This window comes from Dama dama, chromosome 25 (assembly GCF_033118175.1).
Source record: "Dama dama isolate Ldn47 chromosome 25, ASM3311817v1, whole genome shotgun sequence".
NCBI classification, from domain to species: Eukaryota; Metazoa; Chordata; class Mammalia; order Artiodactyla; family Cervidae; genus Dama; species Dama dama.
Window position 1 is genome coordinate 64,181,116 of NC_083705.1, and position 27,797 is coordinate 64,208,912.

At 49.0% G+C, this 27,797-nt stretch overlaps 1 protein-coding gene across 1 annotated transcript; it reads right to left on the minus strand.

Annotated features, from left to right (window-relative positions):
• Window positions 1-415: 415 nt before the first annotated feature.
• Window positions 416-27,554, minus strand: OTULINL (OTU deubiquitinase with linear linkage specificity like). Its single transcript, XM_061129324.1, has 8 exons — window positions 27,400-27,554; window positions 7,372-7,531; window positions 7,252-7,283; window positions 7,060-7,151; window positions 5,695-5,844; window positions 3,522-3,650; window positions 2,365-2,634; window positions 416-1,357 (listed from the first exon to the last, which is right to left on the minus strand). Exons 1-8 carry the CDS (start codon window positions 27,455-27,457, stop codon window positions 1,184-1,186), a joined length of 1,065 nt encoding a protein of 354 aa, XP_060985307.1. The 5' UTR covers window positions 27,458-27,554; the 3' UTR covers window positions 416-1,183.
• Window positions 27,555-27,797: the final 243 nt, after the last annotated feature.

Sequence of the window (27,797 nt, forward strand, 5' to 3'; positions counted from 1 at the left end):
CGTGTTCTCTGGCCTTTTCTAGCTTCCAGAGGCCGCCCACAGTCGTCAGCTTGTGGCTCCTTCATGTAACTGCAGTAACAGCCTCCTTGTTGCTGCTGCAGTGACCAAAACCAGCTGCCTTGCCTCTGTCTCTCTTACTGTTTGTCGCTTCCTCCCATCTCCCCCTGATTGATCCTCTCCCAAGTCCCCTCTTCAACTTTAAGGACACTTGTGATTATGCTAGGCCCACCTGTAGAACCCAGACCACTCTCTCTATTTCAAAGTTAGTGGATTAGTACCTTAGTTCCACCTGCAACCTTATTCTCCTTTGCTGTTTAACCCAACCTATTCACAGGTTCCGGGGATTAGAATACAGATATTGGGGCGGGGGCGGGCATGATTTCTACCTACACACATTAATACATATGTAAATAAATACACATTAAATACACCAGTTTAATATTTTTGTGACAGTTCAATAATTGTCATTCAGTTGCCTTAATCTGTAGAATGTATCTTTTTGGTCTATATAAAACATATTAAACCGGCCAGATGCAACAGTTTAAAAAAAAAAAGTAAAGAGATATAAAACAAACTGTACAACATTACAAAGTAGTGGCTATGTGTATGTATGTGTTTAGATATGTATATATAAAACTATACATGTATACGTGCATGTGAGTATAAACACACACGCACAATTTTAAAGTTAATCAAAGGGTTCTGGAAAATCAATATACCACAGAGATTCCTGGGAAGGTAATACTTATAAAATAAGGCCATGCTTATGAAGATCCCAAGTCAGTCAAAGACAAGATTCCTAATGAAGAACATAAAAGGTTACAGCCAAAGAAATTCTTTCCCTTTAGTCCTTTTCCCATACTTGTTTTCTTCTCACTTGTTTCCTGTTGTTGTTCTTGTTCAAACTAAATGTCCTTGTGCCCTACTGTGTGTGAAGTGGCCAGAGTCTTCACAAACAAGGGCAAACCACCAACCCACAAACCCATTACTGCAGCTGCGCTGGAGGAAACCAGTGCGAACAAAGGGAGGCACCATGAGGTCCCCTGTCCAGGGTACCTGCGCTCCTGGAGAGGGAGGTCCCGAGTCCTTCCACGGCAGCAATGCCAGCTTTGGTTTTCTAGAAACACTACTTGCAAGGGTGACTTCTGTCACTGGCGAGAGCTACAGCCCAGTCCAGCCTGACTTAAAAGACAGGAATGTGGTAGTGGCGGTCGTTCTCGGTCAGCAGGGAGATCTCCGGCCACTCCCTGAGCGACTCCTCTGGATAGCAGACTTCAAAGTCTCTGGAGTTAAACTTGAACAGTCTGAACACTTTTATCTTTACTTCCAGGGAGTATCCGAGTATAAACATATCAATCTGTGGGGAGATGAAAGAAAGGTCACAGATGCACATTCCCAAATGCCCACCTCCCCCCTCCAGTGGAGGGAGAGCATTCTGCAGCTTGTGAGATGGTGGGCTCGTGGCCAGACCCACACGTGAACTGTGCGTGGGTGTGGAATTGGGGACAGACATGGAAGACGTCTGCGTGGAAGGCAGGAGACAAACAGAGAAAGGTCTCTGTAGGGGGATCACAGAGCAAGCTGTTTGGAAAAAATATAAAGGAATGTTTGCAATAAGAGTTATCCCGTTTTCCAACTTTTTTTAAAAAAATCATTTTAAATGAATTAATTTTTATTAAAATGTCAGGTAATTTTGAGTACCTCCTAGGAGAGCAAAGCAAAACAAAATCCCTTTGCTATGCACATAGAAAAGCATTGTCTGGACTTTTAAAGTTTCAATAACTTTTGTTTACCTGCGCTAAATAACCACATGCTTTCCAAATGTTAATCTCAGTTCACAGCTGGACTTCCTGCCAGGTAACCTCTGTAGTGGGAGAGCCTGTTCCCACCTGAGAGGCAGCATGAAGGTCAGACAGGCGCCCGGCACTGTTGCTGGCTGGCCACCGAGCTGCGAAGACACAGCAGCCAGTGTGGGGCAGGAAGGCTTGTATCACTCTTCCTGACTGGAGGGCAGTAATACCCACCCGCCACCTCTCTGCGGGCTTCCCAGGTGGCTCAGTGGTAAAGAATCTGCCTGCCAAGGCAGGAGACCCAGGTTCGATCCCTGGTCCAGGAAGATCCCCCGGAGGAGGCAATGGCAACCCTCTCCAGGATTCTTGCCTGGAGAATTCCATGGACAGAGGAGCCTGGTGGGCCACAGTCCATGGGGTCGCACAGAGTCTGACATGACTGAAGAGACTCAGCACGCACGCCACTCTTTGCAGCTGGTTTTATCACTGCTGACAGTAAACTGCAATCACCTACATGCTGAAGTATTGCCAACATTGTCCTTCATCAGACACACGATTCTTCTGCCCCGATTACCTGCTCCAGTCCACACGTGTCGCCGACAGAATTCAGGTGATTCATCATGAAGCTCAAGGGGTCAGATGAGGTTTCCCGGGTAAACAGGAGTCGAAAAAGACTGGGGATGACCTTTTTGGTCTTCATTTGTTCATAAACCTCGGTGACTTGATAGAGCATGATGAACTTCAGGGCTTCATAAAGTTTATATTCCAGGAGAGCATCAGAAAAAAGGATGTTGCACATACTTCCTCTCTTGTGATAATCTTTAATCCCACTAAATTCAGTCCACTAAAAACACAGATGTTAAGTGAAACTTAGAAGAGAAAGGTCAATACATACACCATTGCATAATCTTTAAAGTACTTGTAAAACAAACCAGGGATTAATGAGGGGACCCATTAACTTTTTATTTTATATTTTTTGACACTGATTGTTATAACTCTAAGTGTTGATTACTTTTACAACAACAAAGTAGTTTAGATATTTTTTCAAAAATACACTGTCTACTAGGTAGAATACTAAAGAAGTCAGCCTCCTAAAGCTACTTCTAAGGATGTCAGATTACACAAAGGATAGTCCAGTGACAAAGAGTACTAATTAGCATTCTTCACTACTAGCTGTGTGCCAGGGTGGAGTATAAAGCAATCTATGGGTATTTGCTCATTAAATCCTCATAATAACGGTACAGAGTTGAGACTACTCATTTTTTTAGTTTTACAGATCAGAAAGCTGTGGCACTGAAAGGGCATTTCCCAAGGAGGATTCATTTCAACATCTAAAATCTGTGTCTAGTAAAAAGCAGGAAAAACTCTTTAGCCAAATGATAACATCTGTGCTGTCCCCGAGTTACTAACAGGGTGCATTCCAAAGGGCATCTCCCAGTGTCTTGTCTGGACCACACACATTGTTCTAGAAAAACGAAAGTATGTGATCGTTAAGGTTGGCTGGCTAGTTAGCCAAAGCTGGCCCAACAACCGTGTAGAACAACATTGCTCTCGATCTTTACTTGGGAGGAGAACAAAGAGCGGGAAAGGAAATGGTCAGTTACTAGACGAGTGTTTCTGCCTGCACTTCCTTCTCACAGGACACAGAGCCGACATGCCTGACATGGGAGGCAAGCGGCTGCGTGTGGGATGCATGCTCTTATTCCTTGTCCTTTCCCCCCGGATACTCACCTGTGTTTTCAGTAATTCCACACATCTGCGTAATTTTCCAAACACATTGGAACCTGTATACTTCTCAGGACCAAAACTGTACTGCTGGATCCAATTACAACCTTGCGAAAAGAGCAGTTTTTCAGGAAGCTTGAAAAGGAAGTAGATGCCAAGAGTGGTCAGTATCTCAGCGTGTCGGACACACAGCTCGGAATATGGCACAGCGGGTAATCTTATCTCACTCAGAAGTCTTCAGTGTAAAAGATTGTAATGGCAGTTAAGTAAAACATAGTCTCTTTTTAGATTTGTGGATTGATTTGGATCACCTTCTTGATTCACAGTTTCACAACAGATGAAAACGTGAATGAACACTATGTCTACAGAAACAATCTTTCTACATAAAACACTTTCCAGACTTCCTAGGTATATCCATTTAGAAGTTATGTTTAACCAAAGAGCATTAGCGTAATTGGCCAACCCAATACATCAGGGAACACATGGATTATAGAAGGGTGCTTTCTGTGGTTCAAACCTAGCTCTTCACTGGTCTGTTGAGAGGTTACTCAACCAGCACTAGTTATGTTACCTCTTAGCACATCCTCCACTGTAAATGAAGGGCAATCTTGTCCATTTTTCAGGACTCTTGTTGGATTAAATATGATCATGGAATGCATAAGAATCTGATCATTGTGGGTATCTGATCCATCTTCCACCCCGCTGAGCTTGTGGAGCCCAGGGTCTCGGCTATGTTCTCTGTCCTCAGCAACAGGGCTGGCACACAGCATACACTTGACAACTGCTACATTAAACTAAACTACCAATAAAACAACTCTAAATAAAAGATGTTAAGGCAACAAGCCATGTGGAGTTATATATATGCATATACTTTATATTTCTTTGCTTCTCCATCCTTAAATGTGCATCTGTGGTTAGGCATATCATTGTTGTTTAGTCGCTAAGTCATGTCCGACTCTTTGTGACCCCATGGACTGTAGCACGCCAGACTTCCCTGTCCATCACTATCTCCTAGAGTTTGCTCACACTTATGTAACAGGCATATTACATTCAAATAAAAATTAAGGTTATTCATCAAGAATATATTGCCTGGCACTGTCAAGAAAATGAAAAAAAAAAAGACAAGGCACTGGCTGGGAGAAAATCTTTGCAAATGACATATCTGATAAAGCACTTTTATTCAGAATAATAAAGAACCCTCAAAACTCAATTTACAAAGTTGGGTGAAGGATTTAAACTGAGACTTCGCCATGGAGGTAATGTGGGGGGCAAATTAGCACCTGAAAAGGTGCTCAAAATCATTCTCTCTTAGAGGAATGCAAACCAAAAGTAGTGATACAAATGCACCCTTATTAGAAGGGCTAAAAAGCAAACAAAAAAACCTGAGAATGTAGCAGAATTGGAACTCACATGTTATTGGTGGGAAGGCAAAATGGCAGAGTCACTTAAGAAAAGACTTGGCAGGTTCTTATAAAGTTAAAGAAAAACCTATCATGAGACCCAGCAATCTCATTCCTAGGTATCTACCCAAACGGAATGAAAACATAAGTTCATACAAAATCCTGAATGGGAATATTTGTAACAGCCGTATTCAAGCTGGAAGCACTCCACATATCCTTCAGCTCATGCATGAATGGGTAGACAAGATGTCCTCTATTCATATGAAGGAACGCCACTCAACAATAAAAGCACTGAACCACAAATCCACGGAACAAGGATGGTCTGCAAACGCATCATGCTAAGTGAAAGGGGCAGATTCAAAAGTCTACACAGTGGGTCATTGCACTTCTCTGACATTCCGGAAATGGCAAAACTAAAGGAACAGAAAACCTATCAGTGGATGCCTGGGCTGAGAGACGGATTGGCAAAAAAGGGATATGAGGGCATCTTTGGGATGGAGCTCACACACTGTGCTTTGGATTAAAGGACCACTTTACTTACAAAAGACAGACGCCCTTCTCAAGAGAAGATGCTGGCATTAAAAACAAAATTGAGTACGACTATCTGAGATGATTTCTTTGCAAACTGGCATGAGAGACAGAGGACTGAGCTATAGGACCTTCCATCTCCTGACACCGTGTGTACAATACAAAACCACCCGCGGAAGACCCCGGACTCTGTGTTGCAGTTCCCATCAGCATGACTTTTGCCAAATTTCTAGCGTGAGGATATAACGTACCTTCACAATATCTTTTTCTTTCATCCAGGATGGGAAAGCGAGGCCCCGGCTGAAGATCTGAAACAGCACCGACCTCAGGGCGTCATAGTTGTCTCTCCTGACTTGTCGAACACATTTAATATGCCGCCGCCAAAACAGCTCCTCGTAAGCCTATTGGCACCAGAGGAAAAAGCCGTTCTTAATTCCACTGGACAAGAGACTAAAGGAAGCTAATTCACGGCATCTTTAGCAAGGTGCTACTCCCAAATAAAGTGGACGACAGAAACAGAACCAGTATGGGTTATGGATGCGATCACGTGCAATTTTCAAGTGACTTTTGTGTGTACAGAGTCCATGTGATGCTATTTTAGTTGATAACTCCCTGGAAGCCCAAGAGTCAGGGAATGTCATTGTGGGGAGAGGATGGCTACAACTTGACTGCAGTGAAAACTATTATATGTACTTTTAAGTCCATGCTAAAGAGTAATTGAAAACTACTTCTTTTTCCTTTTTGACTTTTTTTGGCTTTTGCTGGTGACAAGGTTGACAACACAGCTGGAGATATTTACCAAGACTGGTCTGATGGAAAGTCTGGTCTAAAAAAATCCTCCAAATATTTTATGTCAATGTGCCTGATCCCTTCAAGGACAGAAGTCTCCAATGCATGTGCAGATTAAAAATATATCTTTATTTATTTGGTTGTGCCGGCTCTTAGTTGCAGCATGTGGGATCTTTAGTTGTGGCATTTGGGATCTAGTTCCCTGACCTCGGATTGAACCCAGGCCTCCTGCAATGGAGTCTTAGCCACTGGACCACCAGGGAAGCCCCCTGGTGGGCTTTTAATAGCCCTGGCCAGGAGAGAGCTGAAAAGGGTACAATGCTTAAGTGTCCTGAAAGAACAGGCCTAATTTACCCAAGTCCTCGAAGGCCTCAGCGCTAGGTGAAAGGCCTGAAGGTAATGCCTAGTGGCTGTTTGGCTTTTAACTGCAGCCACAGTTGTTCCTGGCTCCATATTTGGTAAAGCACAGTGGAATGCATGGAGAAGGAAATGGCAACCCACTCCAGTATTCTTGCCTAGAGAATCCCGTGGACAGAGGAACCTGGTGGGCTGCTGTCCACAGGGTCGAACAGAGTCGGATACGACCGAAGCGACTTAGCATGCATGCATGCATTGGAGAAGGAAATGGCAACCCACTCCAGTGTTCTTGCCTGGAGAATCCCAGAGACAGAGGAGCCTGGTGGGCTGCCATCTATGGGGTCGCACAGAGTCGGACACGACTGCATCGACTTAGCAGCAGCAGCGACTTAGCAGCAGTGGAATGTGGGTTTCCTGATTTTTACACACAAATTCTCCATCCACCACGACCCGAATAAACAGACACACACCTTCCTCATCAGCTTGGCATGGGGTGTCTCTCCTTTCCACTCTCTTGCACAATAACTGAGTAAATCAACTTCCGCCTCCACGCTGAGGTTCCCTGAACCAAATCAAAAATACACAGTGGTGAATTTTCCCTTCCCTTTTCCCTTCTTGAACCCTCTCTTAAAATAAGGAAACACAGGTGTGAATATATTTACTTTTGAATCTTCTCTGCAGATATCCAATCCACCTAAAAGATAAACGGAAATAATAATATCAAAGTTCTATTTTGGACAGCAAGGGCATTTTTGAAATTTAAAGATGACAGAGCCACATACCATTTCAGCCGGTGCCCTAAATACAGCTGCAGCCTTCTGAAGTAGCAGAGGATGGCCGCCAGAAATGAAACTGCCAACGTCACCGACCCCTTCACCACTCTCCATGTGGTATCTAAGGCTTGGCTGGTGACTAGTGTCCAGGAATGAACTTGGTCATTTCCTACAAAAATGTAATAACAGTAATAATACTGTAGCGCACAGGGAACTATATTCAACATCCTGGGATAAACCATAATGGAAAAGAATACAGAAAAGAATGTATGTATGTGTATAACTGAGTCACTTTGCTGTATAGCAGAAATTAACACTGTAAATCAACAAGACTTCAATAAAAAAAATTATGAAGTACAATTACACAAGCCTGCTTTATTTAAGGGGAAGAAAATACACTGGATAATTATACCTGTAAAAGGTCATCATTGATTTAGATAGACATTTTTAGAGCATTTAAAAATTCAACCTAAATACTGAATAATCAGTGTCATACATAAGAATGTGTTTGTCCTACAAAATTCAAGAGGAAAAGGGAACATAAAGAGCACGGGTTTCAGAATCCCTCAGAGCTGAATATAAAACCCGTCTTCCCCCGCTTATTCAGCTGGGTGACGGTGGGATCCCTCCATGTCCATGCGGTCTCTAAGAGTCAGACACGACTAAGCGACTTCACTTTCACTTTTCACTTTCATGCATTGGAGAAGGAAATGGCAACCCACTCCAGTGTTCTTTCCTGGAGAATCCCAGGGACGGGGGAGCCTGGTGGGCTGCCGTCTATGGGGTTGCAGAGCTGGAAACGATTGAAGCGACTTAGCAGCAGCACAGACATTTATGAAAAATTTTAATGAATTGTTTAAAAATGCAAGGTGTAACGCATTTAAATCTATAAGGTAAGATTTTTACTAAAAACTCTACAGTATTCCTCTGAAAGGAGGTATAACATCACAGTATAAAGACAGATCATCATATGTGCACATAGTCACTGACTCGTTGATGAACGTTTGGATTGTTTCCACATTTTTCACTCTTACAAACATTCCACTCCACCAGTCCTGTGGACTCATGGTGTCTTTTAGGATAATTTCTAGAAGAAGGAACTCTGGGTCCAGAAGTGTGCACACTTCCAGCTGTGACAGATGTTGCCAGAATGCCTCCCCAAGCAAACTGTCGGTTAACACTCCCACCAGATGCACGTGCCTCGGTTTCCCTAAAGCCCAGGAATGGTGATGCTTTTCTCACGGTAACACAGTCACCTTTCTTCTTCCATAAAGAGCCTTTTAGAGCAGCAGTACCCAACCTTTTTGGCACCAGGTTTCATGGAAGAATTTTTTTCCATGGACTGGGCGGGGGGTGGGGCTGGGGGATGACTCAAGCACAGTATATTTACTGTGCACTGTATTTCTGTTATTATATCAGCTCCACCTCAGATCCTCAGGCATTATATCCTGGAGGTTGGCGACCCCTGAAGAGCATCTGCCTACATCCCACTGGGTCATCCTGGTTTTCTGTGGACGTGGAGGGCTTGCAGGCCCTGGGCCGGGGCCTTCATGGGGCACGGCTCTCATTGGTCACAGCTTCCAACCAACATACTGCATTCTTAAAGGTACTGCCCAGCCCCTTGGGGTGTTTGATTTGAGACCCCTGAAATGGGAGCTCCTCCTGAGCCTGAGCCCTCTCAGCAGCTGCCGGGGCCTCCATGGGGACCCACCACAGACTACGGTCTCCTCACACCACGCCCACACCCACACACATGGACTTCCCTAGCCTCCTGCCCTAAACCTCAAAATTAAACCCCACCTCCAAACTTGGAGAAAGGACGACCTGATCAACTTATCAGAAAAATCATGGAGGGCTAAACAGTCCCTTTTCGGGAAAAATGGGAACAGCAGCCTAAAGTCCTTGTATTCACTCGGCCCAGGGTACCCACAGGCGTTGGTCAATAACTCAGACCATGAAGGGCCAGGGAGTGGACCACGGGCGCTGCTGTGGGTACCAGCAGGACTCAGGCCTGCAGCTCAGAGACGACAGGAGGTGTTCAGACAACTTCATATGCAAACATTATCAGGAGTGCGGCTTCTCAGTCAAAGGAGAGGAAAACACAGTGTTTTAGTAGGAAAAAGTATGATTTTTAATTAAATTAATTAAAAGAGCTACAATCTGAGCTTTGTGCCAGACTCTTTGGCACGTGTTTTCTAGGAACTGTCTCATTCGCTCCTGCCCTGGTCCTGTCGTACACGGGGTGGGGGGTTCCACGCCCCCAAGTGTCTGTCCCTTAACTGCGGGAGGGAGGGAGGGAGGGCAGGACCCCCAGTGCCAGGATGCAGGGAGCGCTGTTACCGTTACCCTGGTACATGGAGCCCCCTCTTGGAGCTGCTGGACGGTTGAAGGAAATACTGAGCTCTCGGTCAGGCACACAGGAAGTACCCAGTCCATGCTCATTATTATTTTATCACCTGAGGACACGTCGAGGGTGAGAAAGATTAAATAACCCGCAGAGCTGGAGTCCAAACCTGGGCAAGGTCAAGCTGCACGCCGTATTGCTCCCCTACCCACCTCTGAAGGACGGAGCTGAGTGGACCCCTAATCAGCTCTGCTACAGAAAATGGAATCTAGACTCTTTAAAAATTTTAAAAAAAATTCACCTGTAAGAGGATTACAACTCCAAACAACAGATACAGAGGAGAACACCACAAGTGAGGTGCCAAGCAGAAGACTATCATGATCACAACTTTGATGGTCTTGTGAGTCAGATCTCATTTCCCCAAAACCAGCTGAGAGGGGATAAGATCTTCCACATCAGACTCTTCCTGGGATCCCCCTGGGCCAGCCAGACAGACGGAAGTCAGCACCCGCCCGCCCCACTTCCCCTCCACTACCTGGCACCCTCCCAAACGAGCTGGCCTTGGGGGGAGCCCCCTGGACTAACTGGAAAAGAAGTTCCACCATCAGGGAGTCAGTCTTTCAACATATTCAACAGAGGAGGGAGAACGAGGGTCAGAAACAAGGGGAACTGGGCGGTGGGGGCGGGGTTCTGGCAGTGAAGAAAAGCGCTGCCAGGAAATACGGATTTGATCTTTTTTAAGGCTCATCAAGAGATAAAAATGAGATTTCTTTTTAAGACTTTTGGGCTGGACCACCTGGGTGGTGGCTGAAAATGAGGTAATGTATAAAGCACGGGGAATTTCTGTGATGCTGGAAAGTGGGTGAAGTAGGTCTCACACATTCCCCACAACCCCATCCCCAGCATTACCACCTGCAGAGACCCCATCCCCCACCACCACACACACAGTCACACCCACACCCATACGCCCGGAAGGAACACCCAGGGAGTTGCGATCTCCTTGGGTGACGACACCAGAGCCTCCTGCAGCCCAGAGTGTGGCCATCTTGACACTGGCATCCCACCTGTGACCGACGAGACCACTGACTGTGACTGAAAAAATTAAAAGCTCCTGTTTTTTCTCCTGTGGTAAAATTCTAGTTAGAATTTTTTTTTTTCCATTCGCTAAAATGTACCAAAACTGAAATAATTCAAACAGGAAACCAAAAAGAAAAAAACAAACCTGAAAACAAAACTTAAAAAGACACAGAAGAGCCGGAAGCTTGAGTGATGACACTGACAGCACTTTTGCCCTGACGTTCAGGGTCACTCTCCTGGAGACCCCCAGGGTCTGGCTGGCCTCCTACCTGCGGTGGGGCCCCAGGGCTGAGCCGGCCCTCTAGGCCTCCACCCCGTCCACTCCCACCAGGTCACCCGGGGCATCACTCCCCCTACCCCTCAGCTCCTCTGCCCCCTGAGCCTGGCCCACTCACACGCTCCTGAAGCAGAGGCAGATCAAGGGCTACAGAGCGGGCCTGGGGGGCAGAAGCTAGGCCTGAGCTACAAGACAGAAAAGGCAGTTCAACTTAGATGTCTGAGACAGATCACATGGTAAGATCACCTTGTTAAAAACTTCCAAAAAAAAAAAACAAAAAAACCCCAAAAAACTTCCAAGTCCTGCCTTAGAGCAAACAGAACTCTGCTCCTTGGATGGCATCAACTCAATGGACACGGATCTGAGCAAACTCCAGGAGACAGGGAAGGACAGGGAAGCCTGGGTGCTGCAATCTGTGAGGGAGCAAAGAGTCAGACAACGACTGAGCGACCAAACAACGTCAGCACAGGGAACTCTGCTCAATGCGATGTGGCAGCCTGGGTGGGAAGAGAGTTCGGGGAGAACAGATACATGTGTGTGCATGGCTGAGTCCCGTGGCTGTTCACTCGAAACTACCACGACACTGTTAATTGGCTATACTCCAATTAACCCAGAACACCGGGAGACACCAAAGAGCCTCTTGACGAAAGTGAAAGAGGAGAGTGAAAAAGCTGGCCTAAAACTCAACATTCAGAAAACAAAGATCATGGCACCCAGTCCCATCACTTCATGGCAAATAGATGGGAAAAAAGGAAACAGTAGCAGATTTTATTTTCTTGGGCTCCAAAATCACTGCAGATGGTGACCGCAGCCATGAAATTAAAAGAAACTTGCTCCCTGGAAGAAAAGCTATGACAAACCTAGACAGCATATTAAAAAGCAGAGCCATTATTTTGCTGACAAACGTCCGTCTAGTCAAAGCTATGATTTTTCCAGTAGTCATCTATGGATGTGAGAGTTGAACCACAAAGAAAGCTGAGCACCAAAGAATTGATGTTTTTGAACTGTAGTTTTGGAGAAGACTCTTGAGAGTCCCTTGGACTGCGAGGAGATCCAACCAGTCCATCCTAAAGGAGATCAGTCCTGAATATTCATTGGAAGGACTGATGCTGAAGCTGAAGTTCCAATACTTTGGCCACCTGATGCAAAGAACTGACTCATTGGAAAAGACCCTGATGCTGGAAAAGACTGAAGGCAGGAGGAGAAGGGGATGACAGAGGATGAGATGGTTGGATGGCATCACCGACTCGATGGACATGAGTTTGAGCAAGCTCTGGAAGTTGGTGATGGACAGGGAGGCCTGGAGTGCTGCTGTCCATTTGGGTCACAAAGAGTCAGACACAACTGAGTGACTGAACTGAACTGATACCCCAATACAAAATAATTTTAAAAAGCCCTGAAACTTAAAGGTCAAAAATACTTTTAAACTTGAAAAATACAACAGCTATTTCTATCAGCTTCAAGGCCATATTCTGGTTAATTAGCAGGAGACTGGCCAAGAGAGCCTGACAGGTTAGGAAGCAACCAGGGAGAGGGGATGGGAAAGGCCCCCCCACCCCAGGACATCCCTGCAGGCTCGCTGCAGCAGGGCAGTGGAGGGGTGGGGTGCTGCAGAGAGGAATCAACTGCGGCCACGTGGTTCAGTGGACAGGGAGGGGCCCTGGAAGCCCCCCTCACCCCTTAGTTATTCTACTTCCCACCCTGGGCTGGGAGCTGGACTGGCAGGCAGTGAAGTGAAAAGACACAGTCTCTGGCTCCAGGGAATTCAGGGTCTGGTGGCACGATGCCCTGATGCTGGGAAAGGCTACTTGCCAGCTTGTCCAGGCCCCCAGGTTACACGTCCTGGTGTCAGGGCCCCGCCAGGACTCAGAATAACACAGAGTCCTCATGCTGTCTGCCTCGGTGGGTCACCTCTCTCAGAGCTGAGTTCTGAGACATAAAGCAAAATATGGTTTGTACGTCCAAAGGAATAAGTGAAGCAATGTGGAAACAGAACGATAAACACACAGAACAAATCCTGTTAGGTCATCGAGGTTTCTGAATAGTCTGGAGCCCGGGGGACCGCTGGAGGTGTTCAGAACATTAGCACAGTGGAGGGACAGCCTGGGTTTCTAACAACCAGCACAGCCTCAGGCTCGTGCAAAACCACAGGTTATTTGGTTGTTTCTGTGTCAGTTATGGGGGAGATAGAACAAATATCCTCTTCACAAATCTTGGAAATGGTGAGGTCCAAAGGTTTTCTACACTTTTGGATTTCAGATATTAATCCTGCTTAAGAAACAACAGTCTTCCACTTAGTAAAGTTTTATAACCAACGGCGACAAGATCAGTATCACTGAGGAAGAGAACCGCCAACGAGCAAGCTTTTTATCTTGAAAGTCGTGATCAGTGAGTCACAGGACTGTCAGACAACTGATTTCAAGCTAGGTGCACAGTCCACATCCCCCGGGACTGGGCACGTCCACCCCAGGCTCCTTCCTGCAAACCCAGAGTTCAGCAAATGCAGCAGGAAACGCTCTTTGCCGACGCTGAGAGGACTGTACCACGTTTTTAATGACATCATAGCTCAGTGTCCTCACGTACTGGGTGCATCATTAGGCGTGTTTAATGCCACCTATCACTTGAATTTTCTAACCTTGTGGAGGGGGCTTAAAACCCACCCAACTGCAAAAACACAGAAGCAGTAGGTGGGCTAGGCTCCAGGGATCCCAGAACTCCAGGCAGGCTCCCTGGCCTGGCCCCAGTGGAGACAGCAGGCTGGCAGAATAAGCCTAGGGCCTAGTCTTTATTCTGCCATTTTCTAGCTGCAGAACCTCAGATGAGTCATCTGCAAGAGTCTCCCCAACAGTGGAGACCAACAGTGATGCGGGAGGGTGGTAATCAGACACAGGAAGCCTCGAGCGTGCTCACAACACACAGGCCGTGAATCTGCGTAAGCTGTCGGCTGAGCCCCTCCACGTGGTCACCATCAGTGTCTCCACGCCTCTGGGGGTGGGAACTGATGGGAGCCCATTTCCTTTTCTAGGGTGTTTCTCCATCGATCAGATCTATCATTATTCTACGACTACAGATGACGCTGCTCTGCGGGCCGGGTACCGATGCTACCACAGTGAACTGGAAAGACTGGACGTTCCTCCATCCAGTCACACCTGGACAGACTGTCCTCGCGTGTCTGGAGCATGACCAAGGCCGTGCAGAGGACGCTGGTGGGGGTAACACAGGGATCTGACCCGGTTGGGGGAGGCTCTCCTGAGGACATGAGGCAGGGCTGGGACCCAGAGCCTGGACAGGAAATTGAGGGGAGACCAGCAAGGCTGCATCCCCTTGGGAGACGCTGATGCTGAAGAGCAAGGAAAGCCCCCTGCTGGGTTGGAAGCAAGAGGCTGGCATGACCAGACCTGTCACCACCATGTGCGTCATCACTGCTTGGGGTCACGAGGAACACGTCCAAGTCCCCTTCCACACAACAGCCTCTCAGATTAGTGACCATTTCACAGGGACACAGGATGCTCTGGGCTGGAGGGGCTGGAATCCTACTTGTTCTCTAAGGCTCAAGTCACACCAGCCCCTCGGCAGGATGAATCCCTCCCCCAGTACCCCCTGACCCCACCCCCCCACCAAGGTCCACATTGCAGGTGGGTTCTGGTTCAGTGTATTCATGACTGTGTCCCCTACGGGCCAGAAAGCCCCTCTGAGGTGAAAGCTGAGCCTTAATTCACTGTGGATCTGGCCACTGGTGCACACGCGCACTTCATCTTTGAAGCCCGGAGAAAGCAAGCAGAAGCCTGAACTTGAACCCGAGTGCTCCGACTCAAGGTCAGTGCCCCTTGAATTAACTACACAACCGCCTTCCCTGAGTACTTTTCTTCCAAGAATTCAAAACAGTTAACGAGCACAAACTCTGAAGGCAGCTGTCGTTCCCACAGTGCCTTGTCCTCTTCTAGCTCAGATACCCCAGGTCTCCCTACCAGGCCTCACTTGACATGGTTTGGTGCAGGGTGGTGGGTGGGAGGGAGGCCTCTTCCCCATCCCTGTGATCCTTCTGGGGATCCACCCCCAACTTAAAGTGTGACCATGGGCAGGAACACACTGTCCTGGGTGTGACGCAGGCAGGGGAGCCATCGACCCCATGACCAGTGCTTCGCTCTCCAGCGGAGTCAGCAAGCTTTCTGTGCAGGGCCGAAGAGGGAAGCTTCCAGGCACTGCCAGCCATCTGGCCTCCGTCTCACCCGCTCAGATGGGCCACCAGAGGAGTGGAAGCAGCCATCAGACAATACACAGTGGGGCGGTGTCCCAAGAAAACTTTCCTAGGGATGCTGAAATGTGAATTTCATGTAAGTTTCACATGTCAGGAAAAGGAATTCCTCTTCTGACTATTTTTCCCCCCTAACTATTAAAAAAAATGTAAAGACCTTTCATAGGTTGCAGGCCACAGAAAAAGTGAGTGGCCCTTGGGCTGTGGTTGACCAGACTCGGTCTCAATGATCCGTTCACATTATTGCAGCCTGTGACTGTATTAGCAGTCAGCCTACCATTGACCTGAAGCCCTTGAGACCTGCTGCTCCCTGTCTGCTCAAGGGGGCAAGGGAGGAGGCACTCTTGTCCCCCCTGTCCCCAAACCTCCAGGTGGAAGAATTTTCCTGGAGGTCTGGTACTGGCCTCCACTCCTCTCCCCTTGCTCTTTCTTGAAGGTGGGAGACTTATCTGACAGCAGGTGTTAAGACCCTCTGCTCAGCTCAACCCACTACTGCCTGCCTGCAGAGAGGGGCCCAGGGGGAGGCCATCTCTCTGGGAGAGAGGCCTGACCTCTGAGGGGTCAGCACACCTCAGGCACTGCCAGCATGCCCATCTGGCCACACCACCTAAGACACAGGATTTTACTACCCAGCTGATGTTAAAAAAAAAAAAAAATCCCTGACTCCCATGTCCACCTTTTGGTAAGTTCAGAACCCGGGGAGGGAAGCAAGGGCTTATCCACATCACAGGGCAAGCTCTCCGAGCCCCAGCAGCTGGCACACATCCCCACGAAACTTCACATCACTGGACTCGGCTCACTGCTCCCACTCAGCTTCTGTGATGCTCTGTCCCCCTCTCAACTCTTAGACCTTTAAAGATCAAGCTTGTCTTCCACACCCCAGCACACATCATTCATGAACACATGACCCAGGGAGAACTAACGGGACACTCTGAGACAAGCCACTTTCGCCCCGCAGTGATTTTTCCATTCCTCAGAATCATCTGGCCTCTGTCACTAATGATTACTAATCCTTCTAATTGGCTTCCCTTCTTCAACACCATTTCCAGTCTGAAGTTGGTGGTGTGTGTTTTTTATTGGTTTGATTTTTTTTTTTTCCCCACAATGGACGTGTCATTTTTTAAAAATCTTTTGGGCTTTTCTTAGCTGTAGGAAAGACCCACATCCTGGCAGCCAGTGGGGTCAGCTGGAAAGGCCTCTAAACAAGTGAGAAGGCAGTGAGGCATCACTTATTGCACCATCCCAGCCAGAGGTCTCGGAGAGCTGGTTCTCCTGGAACCAGGAACCAGCCTCACACGTGACCCCAAGCACCGCCGGAACCGACTGAGAAGTCAGGCTGGGCCCACGAGTGATGGGAGCCCACGGCGGGGCCCTCCCTGTCCTCCTCCTCTCACCTCTCAAGGACCCTTCTACCTTAACGTGGTCCTTCAGGTCTGCTCTCCCAAAAAGAAAGCAGAGGCTTCACAACAAACGTCAAACATTACAGAGCATCGTACTCAAAGTCTTTGCCGACAAAAGTCCACGTAGTTAAAGCTATGGTTTTTCCAGTAGTCATGTACGGATGTGAGAGTTGGACCATAAAGAAGGCTGAGTGCCAAAGAACTGATGCTTTTGAACTGTGGTGTTGAAGAAGACTCTTGAGAGTCCCTTGGACAGCAAGGAGATCAAACCAGTCAACTCTAAAGGAAATCAACCCTGAATACTCATTGGAAGGACTGATGCTGTAGCGCCAATACTTTGGTCACGTAATGCGAAGAGCCAACTCGTTGGAAAAGACCCTGATGCTGGGAAAGATTAAAAGCAGGAGGAGAAGGGGATGGCAGAGGATGACATGGTTGGATGGGATCACTGACTCAATGGACATGAGTTTGAGCAAGCTCCAGGAGTTGGTGAAGGACAGGAGGGGAGGCTGGCGTGCTGCAGTCCATGGGGTCACAAAGAGTTGGACATGACTTTGCGAATGAACACCACCACAAAGTCTACTGACCAGCAACATCCTTATCACCTGGGCATTCAGAAACGCAATCCTCGGGCCTCACGGAAGTAGAATCTATGATCTGCAATATTCCCAGCAAACTACGTGTTCACCGAAGCCTCAGCAGTACTGCCACGGAGCAGGGAATCACCCTGGCCCTGGCCTTACCTGTGGAGAATTTGATTTATTGGCCAGGGTCCTGGCGCCTTTTTAAAAACAATCCCAGATGATTCCCATGCATCACTGGTGCTGAGACACACTGCTCTGCAGTCGGGGCTTCCTCCATCCTTGCCTATTTCTGTTAGTTCAAATATATCATCATCTGCCAGTTAATCTCCAAAACTACCCTCAGGGGAAACTGCACAGATAGAAAAGCCTCATGGGTCACATCATCCAACAAGTTTAAGTGCCCCCTGTGCTGTGTGCCTCTTTCCCTTTGGCCAAGGCGAGGGGCTACTTCCACCAGTCAGTGGCTGTCTTTCCAAGGCTTGGAGCTACGCCAACCAAAAAAGGAACTTTGCTGTAATTAATAATAAAGGAGCCTAACTGTATATTAATGTGACCTCTAGGGAGGGTGACCCACTCCTCCTGACTTGCCCAGGACCTCCCCAGTTTTAGTGCTGAGAGTTCCTCATCTGAGGACACCCACGGTCCCAGGTAAGCCGGGGTGGGTGCTCTCCCCACCTCCGGGCCTGCCGGGTCTGACCCTGATTCCTCCCTGCTTTCGCGCGCCTCTTTAAAGCTCTTTGCTCCAAGATGACTGGCCGCCCTCAGCATCTCCATCAGCGCTCACCCCTGCCTCCAGGCCCACCGTTGGGATGCATTCGTCCCTGTCTGGGATGCTCTTCACTTTACTTACTCTCCAGCTCTCAGCTCAGAGGTCACTTCCCAGGGCCAAGCTTCTCCAACCCCATCCCAGCCCCACTCGCTCACAGCACGCAGTGTCCTCTTCCTTCACGGCACTCATCACAGTTTACACAACTGTGTTTGTGTTTGATTAGGGTCTGTCTCCCCATGTAGGTACATGTCTTAAGGACTGGAATTGTTTCTGTTTTCACTTTGCTTTCTTGGTCCCTAGAAACACAGTAGACAGTTCATAAATATTTGTCAAATAAATAAAATGAATCAATGGAGTCAGAATCCAGTCTGTGTGTCTCCAGGAGAGACTGCCAGCCAACCCCAGAACTGTTGTCTCTTCTTCTACAGAAACAGAATCTTGACTTTGGCTGGATATGCAGCTCCTCAGAATAAAGACTACATTCCACCCTCGCTATGTGTGGGTCTAGCCATGTAAAGAGGGGTATGTACTCCCGGCCCTTCTTCCTCCCTACCAGCTGGAATGTAGGTGTGATGAATGACATTCAGCAGCCATGTTGGATTAAGGAGGAACTGTAGCTGTAAAAGCCATGCAGGGTGGAAACAAAGTGGAAGGAGCCTCAGCCTCTGACACCATGGAAGCCCTTCTAGCTCTGGGGAGCCACCTCTAAACTCTGCCATGAGAGAAATAAACTTGATTCACTCATTCGGGGTTGCTCTGTTATCCCACCATATCTGATCCTAACTGTCTTTATCTTGCCCATCCCTTCTGACTTGTAACACGCATGCCAGAAATGGTGAGCCACCAGTCTGTTTCCCCTTCCCTTAATTACACTCATGTAAATATAAAGCAGCAAGTGAGGTGTGAAGCCGTCACCTAGTGGGATGGCGTCAAGGCAGAAGAATGGGCAGGCCCCAGGGAGTGAGGAACTTGATTCTGGGTCTGGTCCTAGACGGCCGGCCGAGGAAGCTGGAACTCAGCTCCCTCCCCTACAGACACAAGGAGGCCAGGCCAGTTACCGCCATTTCCCGTCATCCTCCAAAGGTCTCTCCATGTTAACATGTTTCAGAGTTTTGCTGGCAGAACTGTCACGTGACGGCACAAGGCATCAGATTTTAAGAAGCTGTGAGACAACTGAAGTTAAACTAGACTTGAGCTTTCTTTTTTATTCATGAAGGGTGGCACTGAGGGTGAAGAAGGCAGTCCCTGGCTCTCCCAAAGCCGAAACCAAAACAAAGGCTTTGAGGCCAAGAAAGCGTGTTGAGAGGTGCCCACAGCCACAAGATAAAGAAGACCTGGAGGTCATCCGCCTTCTGGCGGCCCAGAACACTGCAGCTCAGGAGGCAGCCCAAATATCCTCGAGAGAGCACTCCTAGGAGAAACAAACTTGACCACTAGGCCATCAGCAAATTCCCTCTTTACCACCGAGTCAGCTGTCAAAAAAGCAGAAGACCACAGCACACGTGTTCACTGTGGATGTCAGGGCCAACAAGCACCCAGTTCAACAGGCTGCGACACTGACGTGGCTAAGGTCAAAACCCGGATCAGGCCTGATGGACAGAAGAAAGCCTGGGTTCGACTGGCTCCTGACTGTGACGCTTTGGATATTGCCAACAAGGCTGGATAATCTAAACTCAGTCCAGCTGGCTAATTCCAAATATAAAAGTTTTCACTACTTAAAAAAAAAAAATGGACTTAAAACATTACTCAAAACTTGCACCACAGGCAAGATGCCCTGAGCATGGACAGAAGACACATGAGCCCTTGACAAATGCCAGCATACACTCCGCCCAGAGACGCCCCTGCCTAGGTCTGCAGGTCTATCACACGCTGACCTGAGAGCACAGCCTTTCCCACAAAGGCCTCCATGGAGGTGACCAGTTTCTCAAAGACACCAAGAAACAAAAGAGGAAGCTTGAGGAGCCTGGGGCGGGGGTGAGGGGTCTGCAGCTGCACATGTTACGGGCCCCAAACTGTGAATGCATCAGTGAGGTCTGTGTGGGAGAGGATGCTGGAATATCAAAGCCCGAGGAGCAGGGCAGTACTAGGTAGGTGTACAAGCGGTGTCTGTACTAGTCCTTGTCATTGACAGTCAGCTGAGCACCCCAATGGGGGTTTAACAATGCTTACGGAACGACACAGAGGGCCACACCATAGACAGAACCCATCTAATAAACTCATTCTCAGGTGGAGTGATTTTTCTCTGTACTTCAGATTTCAGAGGAAGGAATCAATACAGCCGAGTCTCGCAGGGCTTCAGGTGCAAAAATTGAGGGACGCCACATTTATACAAATAATTCCACTGGCTACATTTGCATTTCAAGATGCCGGGCAGCCTTAGCTATGAACTGAACTCCCAGTTCACCAGTTAAGTAGCAAGTAGAATGACACCAGCACCAGCAACCCCCACCTCTGGATGCTGACTGACACTCCTCAGCACGCTGCCCTGGCCATCTCTCCCACTGCCCCCGTCCTCTCACCTGTCCTGGCAGCCAAGCTGGAGGACAGAGAGCACCCAGGTCTCCTGGCCCTTCAGAGCTCTCACAGCGCAGCGGAGGCCCTCCTGGGACCCCCTCCCTGGCAGTCCAGTGGCTGAGCCTCCTTGATCCCGAGGCAGGGGACCCGGGTTTGAGCACTGGTCAGGGAACTAGACCTCACGCACTGCAAGGGAGGGTTTGAATGCTGCCCCTGAACGACCTCGCCCGCCGTAACTAAAGATCCTACTTGCCGCAGCGAAGACTGAAGCTCCCAGGTGCCACAACTAAGACCCGGCACAGCCAAATTAAAAAAAAAAACTTACCAGGAAAAAATAGTTGAGGCTTTTCTATGGGATTCCCTCGTAGTTCAGTCGGTAAAGAATCTGCCTCCAGGCAGGAGACCTGGGTTCGATTCCTGGGTGAGAAAGAGCCCCTGGAGAAGGAAATGGCAACCCACTCCAGTATTCTTGCCAAGAGAATCCCATGGACAGAGGAGCCCGGTGGGCTCCAAGTCCATGGGGTCCCAAGAGTCGGTCGGACACAACTTGTTGACTCAACAACCAATCACAGGCCAGGAAATATACCCACAGTGCGCCTGGTGTTTCTCTAAGACCGGGAAGAAGTTCAGCTCACTTCTCTTCAACCTGAGGGATCAAACGCTCCAGGGAACCCTCTCTGCCCTGGCTTGGAGGCAGGTTTACACGTGGTTCACAGCCTGTGTCCCCGCCCACCTCAGCTCCTGAGCCCCTGGGGACCCGGCCTCTGCCCACGAGGCGTGGTGGGAACAGGGGTGCAGGGCCACTGTAAGGGGCACACGAGAAGGCAGGATGCAGGACGCGTGGCTCGCTTCCTTTTAAGAGAAAAAGACAGCTGTATTTGATTCACAGTTCACAAGATTTACACAAATGGGTGGGGCTCTTGCCCCCCACCCCCACCTCACCCCCTACAATCAGGGCAGCGCCTCCAGGACAGCCTGTTTGATGGGCCCGAGACTGAGACCCCCAGTGTGTTGGGTCCCTTCCAGCCTCCTGGGCTTGACATCTGACGTCCACCTTGACCTTTGAGGTGGGGCCCAAGGCATAGAGTCCACCTGGGGTGCCTGAGTCCTGCAGGCCAGGGCCAAGCTGGGCTGGGAAGGCTCCTGATGGCTCTGGGGGCTGCAGGCACGGAAACCCCACCCAGGAGGCCAAATGCAGGTATCCAGGCGGCTACTGGTGTTTGGGGGAGGGGCTGGGATTCTGCTTCTCTCTGAATTGGGAGAGGACTCTCCTGAGAAACTGACTTCCAATTATGTTATTTCTCCATCTGCTGGAAGACTGTGCGTACGTGCTAAGTCACTTCAGTTGTGTTCGACTCTTTGTGACCCCATGGACTGCAGTCCACCAGGCCCCTCTGTCTATGGGATTCTCCAGGCGAGAATACTAGAATGAGTTGCCATGCCCTTTTCCCAGGGATCTTCCTGACCCAGGGATCAAACCCGAGTCTCTTACGTCTGCTGCGTTGGCAGGCGGATTCTTTACCACTAGTGCCACCTGGGAAGCCTGCAGGAAGACTAACCCTAACTAATAGTCAATTAAAAAAAAAAAAAAGTAACCAGGGGATTTCCCAGATGGCCAGTGGTTAAGACTTTGCCTGCCAACGCAGAGGGTGCAGGTTGGGTTCCTGGTCAGGGAGCTAGAATCCCATATGCCTCACCACCAAAAAAACTGAAACGTAAAATGGAAGCAATTTTGTAACAAATTCAATAAAGACGTTTAAAAAAATGACACAGGTAAAAAAAAAAAATCAGTAACAGGGTAAGCAGAAAGAGCTAATAAGGTGTTTTAAATGACTATGCATCTAACAATTCCACATATGCTCAAAGTCAGAGTCACCTGGCTAAATCAACAATAAGACTTACTGTTAAATTCTTAATTCAGAGATTTATTGAGCGTAGCATTTTACGTGCTACAGTTTCTGGGACTGTTGTTTATTACCTGGGAATCCCAGCAACAGTACTAACAGACAATGGTCTTCAGTCTTCTAGAAATGAACATAAACGTTTTATTATCCTCTTATTTTAAACATGACGGCACCTGTCTATTCTGGCTCGATTAAATGAAAAAGTAGAAAAATAGAGTGTGACTCATATAAAAGGTCACTGGAAAAATGAGTACATACACAAAAATTTTTCCCTGTTGACATAAGGTAAAGTGACATTTAAATGTTTTTCTATTAAATTAATTACAAATCAATAAATGTATATACAGCCTCTGTTTTGAGAACAGATTGTCCTAAGTAACTGAACATTTACCAGAGGATTCAAGGGGACAGGAGAGAAAGGTCAAACACACCAGTCCATTAACTCCTTTAAAAGGTACATAGAGACTTCAAAGCTGTGTATAAAGAAACACACGTGTAGGAAGTTTTAGCTCGATAATGGTGACATTTTCATAATCTTCTTCCGTACACAGAACTGTGAGTTCCCTTAAACAACAACAATGGTACGAAAATGATAACCCAACTTTACTTTAGAACAGCTTAAGTGTGATGAGGTAACCTTGGAAGCTACGGTTTTTCAGATGTAAGACTTGGACCATAAAGAAGGCTGAGTGCCAAAGAATTGATGCTTTCAAACTATGGCACTGGAGAAGATTCTTGAGAGTTCCTTGGACAGCAAGGAGATCCAACCAGTCCATCCTAAAGGAAGTCAGTCCTGAATATTCATTGGAAGGACGGATGCTGAAGCTGAAACTGCAACACTCTGGCCACCTCATGGGAAGAACAGACTCATTTAAAAAGACCTTGACGCTGGGAAAGACTGAGGGCAGGAGGAGAAGAGGACAACAGAGGATGAGATGGCTGGATGGCATCAATGACTCAATGGACATGAGTTTGAGCAAACTCCGGGAGACAGTGAAAGACCGGGAAGCCTGGCGTGCTGCAGCCCATGGGGTCACAAAGAGTTGGACATGACTTAGCAACAGAGCAACAACAACAAGCCTCGGAAACCAGCGTGTCCCCAGGTATCATTCTGACCGTTTCAGGAGACAGAAGCAGGCGGATGGTTCAGAATCTGTTGTGGGAGGGGCCAGACTGCACGGTTTGAATCCTGGCCACCACTTACTAGCTGGAAACTCTGAGGAAATTCCGTGACCATCCTGGGCGTCACAGGGTGGTGGTTGTAAAGATTACATAACACTCTCCATGAGCAGTGTCTCCGAGTCCAGCACATACCCGCTGTTACTGTGGCAGGGACAGCCTGGGGGCTGTAGACTGAACGCACCCACTCAAGGGAGCCAGGGAAAAAACGTCACTTTCAAATTCAGTAGTTGTGCCAATGAAGAATTTCTACTCAGCTAAGACACATGGTACCACAGTTTACATTTTATTTGGCATTTAGTCCATCTCACAGACACAGATGAAGAAGGAAATGGCAACCCACTCCAGTATTCGTGCCTGGAGAATCCCATGGACAGCAGAACCTGACAGGCTACAGTCTGTGGGGCCGCAAGAGTCGGACACAACTTAGCGACTAAACTACCACTACTAAAATTCGCATTAGGAGAAGGAAATGGCAGCCCACTCCAGTATTCCTGTTTGGAGAATTCCAAGGACAGAGGAGCCTAGCGGGGTCACAGACAGTCAGATACGACTGAGTGACTAACACACACACACACACACGGAAGAGCAGAAGAATAAAAGTGCGACGCGAACAGGCCGACATAAATAGCAGCTGTGGACTACTTGCAAAATTTGAAGCACTCTGCTGTGGGCTTCTGGTGTGGGCATGTGTTTTCAATTGCAGTGTTTGTTTTCTTTTTCCTCAGCTTTCAAACTGTTTTTTTAAGGAAGGGAAACCTTTCTCTTCAAGGTTCCAAACAGCACACAGAGCACGGGAACCAATTACTCCTCTGCTCCCGGCCACCACGGTCCCTCCCAGGGTCCCCTGTGTGTGGTTCTGCTCCTAAAAGCAAAGACCTTGGAGGCACGGGCAGTGGGACAAGCTGCCGGCTCTCAGCTCCCCCCTGCAGTCCGAGAGGAGGAGCGGCTGGGTGTGCCCTACCACCCTCAGCCTCCACCTGCTGTCGGGTCACCAGCTCTTCTGATTTGCCCTCTCACCTGAAACTCAGAGACGCTCTGCAGGTAAACTCACCTACCTGCCCCAGGTGGTACCTGTGATGACCCCAGGGACCAGGCCGGAGGCTGCGTAGGGCGGGTCACAAAACACCTGCTTCAAACATAAAGTAGGTCACCCCTGAATGGCTCTGGAATAATGGAATCCATGATATTGAGGAATACACATTTTAATTAACAGGAAAGTTAGTTAAATGGGAAAGTGGGGGCATCTACAAGTTTGTGCAGGACACAGTTTCATAAAATGGGAATAAAAATAACAACTACCTTCTAGTATAATGATCACTGTAAGAATAGCAGCTAACCTTTGAGAACTTATTAGAGCCAAGCATGGTTCTAGGCCCTTCACACATAATAAAGACACAAGTAGCACTCAGACACATTAGCCATTACCATTATCTCTAAACTCTTTGTTTAGCACTGGACTCTTTTCCCCAAACAAAATATTACCCAGAGCAGCATATAAAACAAGAAAAGAAACACAGGTTGTTTATATGGAGCTTGAGTGAGGGTACTTGGCTTTTGGGGCTCCCTCCATCCCACATCAGATGTTTGTGTCCCCCAGGTCAACTCCCAGGGACCACAGGGAGCCCTGTGGCTCCTGAGAACACGGTTGAAAACTCATTTATCCCCGATTCTTTGTACTAAACAAATGGACATGGGCCTCGGTCAGAAACCTCAGCAGTACCCGAACCAATAGGAAGTTAAATACCTCGCAGGGTGGCCAGAAGCTAGAGGAGCCCCAAGGAGTGGTGGGCACACAGCCCCTCCTCAAATGCCAGACCCGCCAGGGAAACACTGGGACTGGTGAGCTTAGTCGCACTTCCCTGTTTCTTCCCATCTTCTGCAAATGACCGATGGGGCCTCTTCCTGGTCTAATATTCTGCTGCTGACAGTGTCTTTCCCATAATACTGCGCATGTTTAGTTCATGATTCTCAGTATCCAAATACTTAAAAAGAAATAGTTAAAAATGGCTACCAAAAAACTCCTTCCATCCCTGTCTGTTCAGCAGGTTTTCTTCTGCTGTTGCCTGTTTTATTACTGTCAAATAATATTTATTAACATTCACTATTATCGCAAAAGTGAATCTTGGTCTCTTACCAAAAGTCTTAAGGGTAGGTAAAAAAAAATCGAAAACAAAAAAACCTGTCTCCACCCTAACTTTGGCAACTGGACTTAAAACTTTGTCCATCCCCCCCTACCCCCCCCCCCATTCCCCACCTCCCCACCCCCAAACATGACCAGCAAAGAAAGCAAACTATGCTCTTAAGTCCATGGAGGTTATGTTTTGGAGAAAGTTTTCCATAACCTGATCTTTGAATCACACTCTTCCACTGACACACGGATTGCAGTCTTCATGGGCTGGGGCTGAGGAAAGAATTCTCTGTGCGCTCATAGCGCTGGCACACCCTGAACTTGGTGCGTTGGCAGGGAAAATTCCTGGCAACTCCATTAGGCCCAGAGTAAGACATCTTTCCGCCTCCCCAGCTAGCTTTTTCCAGCTGTACCCCTACCTCCACTTCCATCTCTGCTCTCTGCCAAAATAAGCCACGGAGAAGGGAAGAAAAATCACATAATAAAAAGTTCAGATGAATACACCCGCAGAAAATATTTGGCTAATTCTATAACAATCCAAGGTGCAGAAAGGTTGAAAAATGAGATCGTTCTCCAAACTTTTGGGAGTGGGAGGTACGTCAGTCACCAGAATTCTAGACTGGGAGGGGCTTGATGGATCAGCTTAGCCGTGTGCCTTCGTTTTCAGGGACCAGGACCCAGAAATCCCGAATGGTAGACGTCTAGGCACACGGTCCTGGGCGGAATGATGTCTAGAACTCCTGTCCTAACTGAGGACCCTGCTGTTTTCCCACCACACCCATCAAACTGCTGTGTGAATTAAAAGCTCCTGCCCGGACCAAGGACCCCCAATTAAGAAACTGTCCTAACAATTTCCCATCGACGCTGCAACAGGCGCGCGCTCTCCCCAAAAGCACCGGTGGGTGGGTTCTCACCCCTGGGGTGGCTTTCAGGGAAACACGCAAAGGGAACGTGCTCCAAGCTGAGAGGCAGCTCCCCTTCCTCAAACTTGGGGTTCAAAGGAGGGAGGGACAACCCCCTCCCCCTGTCCGGCGAGGGCGGAGACCCTGGCGACCCGGGGCCATATCCAGCTGCTGCTCCTGCCCCCGGTGACATTTTTGGGGTATGTTTGTTTTTGTTTCAAAAACCGGGAGTTTTCTCTGTTCGCTCATCGCGTCTCAACTGCCGCGAAGGTGTGGACCACATCCTCTGCCGGCAAAGCGCGAAACCCGTCCACTTCCCTCCGACAACGACCCAAAGAGAGAGAGATCTCAGAGGGGACGCCGTCGCTCGTCGGCGCCGGGACACCCCCCCCAAACCCCGTCACACCGCACCCCAAAGAGAGCCCGCGCTCTCCGTCCGGGAACCTGGCAGCGCCGCCTCAGCGGGTCGCTCGCCGCCTCTAGACCCGCACCAGCCCTGCCCGCCGGGGCGGGGGCGGGGGCGCAGCTCCCGACAGAGATGCGCCCCCCGACGGCCGCCCCAACGCTGCAGCCGGTTCCCCTCCCCACTCCCCCGTACTCCCCACCCCTCGGACCGCCGGTCCCGGGCCCCCCGACGCCAAAGGCTGCGCCGACCAGGAGAGCGCGTCCCCGGCTGCCCGCTCCGCGGGCCCGGGGCCCACCTGAGGCGTGGTCGCGAGGCCGCTCCCGCTCCTGCGCGGGGCTCTTCCGCGCCGCCATGCCGGCCGCGCGCTGCGGACGGGCGCGGAGCCTCGCCCGCTGGGTCTGACGGACGCGGCGGCCGGCGGCCGGCGCCCGCAGCTCGCTCCCAGGCGGCTGGCTGGTGGGCGCTGGAGGCGCGGGGCGGGGACCGCGGTCTCAGCTCCGGCCCCCGGGCGCCCCGGGGGGTTCGACGGACGCGCCGGAGCGCCAATGGGAGGCCGCGCAGCGACAGGGGGCGGGGACAAGTGGGCGGGGTCTGGGGAGTGGGCGGGGCCTCCACGCCTTTCTGGATTCCCCAGTCGGAGCGGCTGTCAGCGGCTGCGTGCTCTGCGGCGAAGCGGGCAGCTACTGCTGGGAT